Source organism: Saccostrea cucullata, unplaced genomic scaffold (assembly GCF_032062105.1).
Source record: "Saccostrea cucullata isolate Sc308-1 unplaced genomic scaffold, CSIRO_AGI_Scuc_v1 ctg19276, whole genome shotgun sequence".
NCBI classification, from domain to species: Eukaryota; Metazoa; Mollusca; class Bivalvia; order Ostreida; family Ostreidae; genus Saccostrea; species Saccostrea cuccullata.
This window is the reverse complement of record NW_026938652.1, coordinates 1,653-8,468: the sequence shown is the minus strand read 5'-3', so window position 1 is coordinate 8,468 and position 6,816 is coordinate 1,653. Positions and strand designations below refer to the sequence as shown.

Genomic DNA, 6,816 nt, shown 5'->3' with positions numbered 1-6,816 from the left:
GCCAACTTGATACTCGGGACATTTAGTACAGTCGGAACTTTGTTCACATTCGTGTCTGGCGGATGGTGATGTTGCTAAGGTGAAAATAGAAAACTCATGTTGTTAATTCGATCAATTAGCATTTAATAAATTACATTATGTATATACCGTGTAAAATACTTACCTTCACAAAGACATCGAGAGTGACCGTCTAGGTTTGCACATTGTGGATATAAACTGCTTCCACAACCATACCCATGACAATCATTGTTGTAAATGCAGGATATTTCGGCTATAGAAAAAAAAATCGCACTATTACAGTGTATCATTATTTCTTAAAATCGGACGAGAAAAAGCTTTTGGTTTCTTTTCAATTGCAAGGCAAAACCTTGCATAATGGTCAAATTTTCAGACCTTTTGTAGATAGGAAGACCTTCTGTACTAAAGACGTTTACTGTAGCGCAGGCCGAGCTGCGGGGGAGTCAGCTTTCACTGCCGAGTAACTACATATTTTTTATCCCAGCGGTTTTTCCCTTTAAATTCCTAACTTTGGTATTTGAACGTGTTTAATCATGTATCAAATGTTAGTCAAAGACAAACTAGAAATTCCAATTAAAATTGATCAAATGACTAATAAACCAAGTACTATAAGAGATATTTTGTTGTCTCAGGCAGCAATCTATGGAACACACTGAGTGTGTATAAGAAGTGCGACAAGTGTTTTATGTTTTAAAAGAAACTATCTAAAAGAATACCACCATGTGTCTTAATTTTGTTTAATATTCTTTTATCTTAGATTTCTTTTCTTTTTTTTTTAAATTCTTATATGTTTTCTATTTCTTTAAAACTGTATTTTACTAATACCTGTCTGTATGTATGTTTAAATGCAGGACCATATTGAAAACTAGCATTGTTGCTAAAGTATGTCATCCTGGATAAATAAAGGCTTTATTATTATTATTATTATTATAACTTTCCTCAGAGTTGTTCTGAATCACTAACAAATCCGTAAAATGTTCACTTATTTATTTACATAATTACACACTATATTACACACACAATAAGTCCACGCTTCACATAAGAAACAATAGTAAAATAATCCAATTGAAATATATAAAAAAAATCCTAAAATTCCGTAATCCTTTATATATTCATTCTGATATCTAATGCAACTTTTCTTCAACTACTCTAATAACAACTTTTCTTCAACTCGTTTAACTGCCTAAAATGATCAAACGCGCTCATTTATGTAGTAAACATAGCCTTCACAATGTGTAGGAGAGAAAATACTACCTCCTCTCAAGTGGGGAGGCAATAAATAAAATTATACAAAGACCACCCATGATTAACTAATTATCACTATAATTAAAGGACAATAAACTGATCTTGCTTACTGATAGATAAAGCTATTCAGCTGAATGGGAAAATAATAAAATGTAGCCAAAGATCCGGAATCTGAAAATCAACTAGTATAAAATCTGTACATAACAGTTGCAACAATGTGTAAACATGAGAAACTGAGAAGTATTCAGTATTAAGTTATGGGCAACTCGTTTCAAATTAGCAGAATTTTCTTATTGAATCTTTCAAACACACGAAAGATTTAAGTCTGTATTTTAATGCAGTGAAAAAATAAAACTACATGTATTTGGTTGTCTGATCCATTGATTCATTCTATGCTCGGCTCGTTAACTTTAAAAACGACTGACAGGTGACAAGAGAAACGTAAACATTTATTTGCTTTTTTATTATACATAATTTTAAAAGTGTTTGTAGATGTTAATCGCATTTCTGTTATACACATCTGCCAAATTTTTAACTGATGAAACTATATTTATATTAATCTGTACAATTGTAAATGTTGTCTCTATTTATTCTCTATTTAATACTACCCCGTGTTGTCAATTGTCAGTATCATTCTACACACTAACCAGAGCAGGTACATTGGTTGTGGTTACACTTGCCAACTTGATATTCGGGACATTTAGTACAGTCGAAACTTTGTTCACATTCGTGTCTGGCGGATGGTGATGATGCTAAAGTGAAAATAGAAAAATCATGTTGTTAATTTATTAGCATTTCACACATTACATGTATTATTCACTTCGAAAATACTTACCTTCACAAAGACATCGAGAGTGACCGTCTAGGTTAGCACATTGTGGATACAAACTGCTTCCACAACCATACCCATGACAATCATTGTTGTAACTGCATGGCATTTCAGCTAGAGAAAAAAATCGCACTATCATAACCTGTACTCAAAATCGTATTAGAGAAAAGCGTTTGATTTTTTTCAATTGCAGTTTAAGTTTTTCCTACTATCTCCCTTCCTATTTCTCTATTCCAAGTCGGAACCTTGCATAATGGTCAAACCTGTTGTTGTCAAGAAGTTATCAGTTGCATCAATTAACAATGTGCATATATGATTACTGATCAGTATTAAGTTTGTATTTACAGTGCAAAAGATCAAACTACATGTATTGGATGATCCATGATTTAATTTTGTCCATTACGTTTGAAAAAATGACAGACATGTGATATTCAAAAGTGAAACGAAGTAAGCATTTCTTTTGCTTTTTCTCAAACATAATTTTAGAGATTGAAAAGATCCTAGATAGCAATTCCGTTATTCACTCCTACAAAATTTTAACTTTTCTAGATTTCCCTACTCATATATAAAACTCTACTTACATAAATATTTACAATAGTAAAAAGTTTTCTCTCTTTATCCTCTATTTATGCTACCCCGTGTTCACCTTCAATTGTCAGTATTCATTCTACACACTAACCAGAGCAGGTACACTGGTTGTGGTTACACTTGCCAACTTGATAGTCGTGGCATTTAATACAGTCAAAACTTTGGTCACATTCATGTCTGGCGGATGGTGACGATGCTAAAGTGAAAATAGAAAATTCATGTTGTTAATTCATTAGCGTTTCATATGTTTTAATCTCGCTACTTTGAAATTACTTACCTTCACAAAGACATCGAGAGTGACCATCTAGGTTAGCACATTGTTGGATATAAACTGCTTTCACAACCATACCCATGACAATCATTGTTGTAAATGCAGGACATTCTGGCTTTAAAAAAATCATAATGTAAGTACTTTTTAATATCGCAATTGCAATTTTATTCTTTATACCTAAACCAATGACACGTTTAACAGGCAAATAAGACAAAACTGTACAGATTGCAAAGAAGAAGCTTAGAGCTAATTCAATATTGCAACAATTTACCAAGTACATGAAATGTTTGCCTAAGTTGCCTGTTAGTTTATGGTATTTCTTATAAAATCTATATAAAGCATACATCTGATATGATTTCTGGGTTTACACAATGAAGAGAGAAAATGATAAACTAGTCAATTTAAGAACATTTTGCAAGCTGAAAATACTAGTAAATAAAAACAGTTGGCAAAGTAAAATATTATGAGTTGAGGATATTTAAATCAATTCTCTTTCTATATATCAATACCTTTTAGAGGTTCTTTAATGAAAAAAAAATCACATTTGATATATGTCTGGAGATTCAAAGTGTAGACAAATAATTTTACACAGGATTTATCTTTTTTGTTAGAGCTTTCTTAAAAATGTTTTATTTATAGAAATAGTACCACGTTTTCAGTCCTAATTGTACATAAAATATCTGTACACATACCAGAGCAGTTACATTGGTGGTGGATGCACTGTCCAATTTGATAGTCAGAACAAGTGGTGCAGTCAGAATTGTCATTGCAGTGGCTGATAGTGGCAGATGTCGACGCTAGAAAAAAAAGCTATAAAAATTATCAATAATAATAATTATTTTCAATTTTTTACTTCATGTTCTTGAACTCAATCACTTTTAGTTCATGTTTTGTGAATTAAGATACATTGTTGAAGAATTTGGATTGTGATAAAAAATAATTGCTTCTTTATCAGGACTGGGGTCATAGCAGGGACCATTTTATTGTTGAAATAAAAAAATACAAAAATCTTGCACATCACATGTATCTAATATTCGATATTTCACTTAATAAAACAAGATGTCCATTGGCCACATCACTCACCTGAGTAACTTTGTTTTTTTACCAGAATTTCCCCCTTGTAATACTTATTGTAGCCATATACCCCTCCTCTCTCAGGGGTTTACAATTTTGATTTACAATTTAGAATCAACACTACCCCATGATATTTCCACATGACTTTTAGTTTTTCTGGCAAATTGTTCTGAAGAAAAGATTTTTAAAGATTTTTCCTATATATTTCTATGTAAAACTTGGATTCCCTATTGTGGACCCGCCCTGAGCCCGGGCTCATGAATTGAACAATTTAGAATCTACACTACTCCAGGATGCTTCCGAATAAATTTAAGCTTTTCTGGCTCAGTGGTTCTTGGAAAGAAGATTTTTATTTAGAGATTTTTGCTATACATTTCTATGTAAAACTTGGATTCCCTATTGTGGCCCTGTCCCGCAGCATAGTTAAGGTTACAAATGGAAATATAGGCAATTTTTTAAGATAAAAAATACATACTTTATTAGGATGGGCGATTATTTTTAGGACTTCACTGATATAAAAAAAATGTAATGTGGTTTAAATCTACATGTCGGGGACATTTAGAATTTTTTTTTAAGACTTGTCACGTGATGTCGACGTCAAGAATAATTCTAGCAATTATTCTTGCAGTTTAGAGGTAGTTATAAATTCCAATATTGCAAGGGCATAACCAAGTTAAAAATCTTAGTTTAATGTATAACCCTTTTCAACACTATTGTTATGTAGGTTGTGAAAAGTGCTGCGAACCTATTTAGATTCCCTTTTTTAAATGGCTAAAATTTAATTTGTTGGACGGCAGTTTATATTTTGCTGGACAACTACATTAAATATAGTTATAAATAATTTATTTTCAAGATTTCATGAGGTTCGCGGCACTTTTCATATATCTTAATGCTTCTTGAGTTTAGATGTGAAAACTTGAGGAGATACATTGAGGGTATGTCCTTGCAATAAATCGATTTAATAGGTCCCTTCCTTTACTTTTTCAATGAATCTGCATACAAACACACGACAGTATCAATTGTCCGGAGAATGTACGGAGAATTTATAAATAAAATACTAAAATAGACATCACATCCAAGCTAACGGCCTTTTATTTAATTGCAAATAATATTTTATTTGAGAACAAAAGACAATTTTTCATTGTACAAGATGCGACTTGATCAGCCCCTCGCTGTGTACAAACTGCGTCATTTTTGCGAGATGACGTCACATTGACAAGTGCATTGCGATCGATGCATCGTTTATATACTGTTGTGTGGGATTTAACAAACGGCAAAACTGCCTGTAATAGTAAGTTTATATTAGTATACAGCTATCCAGCTGTTTGAAATAGGAAATAAGTTCATTTTGTGTTATTTTGAAGACCTTATACTTTGTGTGACGTCATAGTAAACATTTCCCGTACAAATTAGGCCCCGCCTCCTTTCCCCCTATTTGAACCTTAACTGTGCTGCGCCTATACCCGGATGTCATGAATTTTTACAATTTAGAATGAACACTACTCCAGGATGCTTTCACATACGTTTCAGCTTTTCTGGCCCAGTGGTTTTCTGAGAATAAAATTTTTAAAGATTTTTCCTATATATTTCTATGTAAAAATTTGATTTCCCATTGAAGCCCTGCCCAACCCCATGGGTCATGATTATGATTTTATCAATTTAGAATCTACACAACCCCAGGATGCTTCCACATATGTTTCAGCTTTTCTTGCTTAGTGATTCTTTGGAATTTTAAAAGATTTTTCCTATATATTCCTATGTAAAACTTGGGTTCGGCCATTTTGGCCCCACCCTTCCCCCGGGGGTCATGATTTTGATAATTTAGAATCTACACTACTCCAGGATGATTCCACATAAGTTTCAGCTTTTCTGGCCCAGTGGTTCTTGAGAAGAAAATTTCTAAGATTTTTCATATATATTTCTATGCAAAACTTAGTTTTCCCAATTGTGGCCCTGCCCTACCCCCGGGGGTTATGATTTGACCAATTTAGAATTTACATTACCCCAGGATGCTTCCACATACGTTTCAGTTTTTCTGGGCCCAGTGGTTCTTGAGAAGAAGATTTTTTAATGACCCTACCTTATTTTTGTCTTTTCTTGATTATCTCCTTTTGTGAGGGGACTTGGCGATTCATTTAGAGAATTTAAATTTCCGCATTACCAAAGGATGCTTTGGAACAATTTTGGTTTAAATTGGCCTAGTGGTTCTTGAGAAGAAGTCGAAAATGTGAAAAGTTTACAGACGTTTTTCATTATTTATACATGTATTTGAGTTCACCACTTGAGCCTTTGGTAGGAACCTAAAATTTAATAACCTACAATGAGCCGTTGATCAACTACCCAGAAACTTTTTACATGCTCTAGAACGAATATTTTATTAAACGTAAGAAATTTTCTCTAAAAAATAGTTTTACTGGCAGATACAAAGAACCACCAGAGCTTGCATCAATTGCTGTGAGCCGGACTTTCATCACAGACATTTTGAATCAGAGCATAAATATACAAACAGTGATATCATTCATATATTGATCATTTAATAAATACGATGTATTCAAATAATATTCTACACAACTAAATTTTGACTTCAAATGTTATTCACAGAATTTTTTTTTATTTTTTATAAAATATTGTTATATGCATTGATATGATGTTTAAAAACTGAGTTGTAATGTTTATAAACTTTTTAAGATTATTTTTTGTAAACAAATTATATTCCGTAATTTCTAGAATTGAGAGTTGTTCAATAAATAATGTATTATCAAAGGAAAAACAAACACTCATTTAGATTTAG

General features: G+C 32.4%; 1 protein-coding gene across 1 annotated transcript; it reads right to left on the bottom strand.

The window, feature by feature from the left end:
• Nucleotides 1-6: 6 nt before the first annotated feature.
• Nucleotides 7-6,505, bottom strand: LOC134250816 (fibrillin-1-like; the record flags this gene model as incomplete). Its single annotated transcript, XM_062733158.1, has 8 exons — nt 6,440-6,505; nt 3,644-3,748; nt 2,958-3,066; nt 2,772-2,876; nt 2,099-2,206; nt 1,911-2,015; nt 164-271; nt 7-74 (listed from the first exon to the last, which is right to left on the bottom strand). Coding segments are annotated over exons 1-8 (774 nt in total), but the record flags the coding sequence as incomplete, so codon positions are not given.
• Between the last annotated feature and the right edge of the window lie 311 nt (nt 6,506-6,816).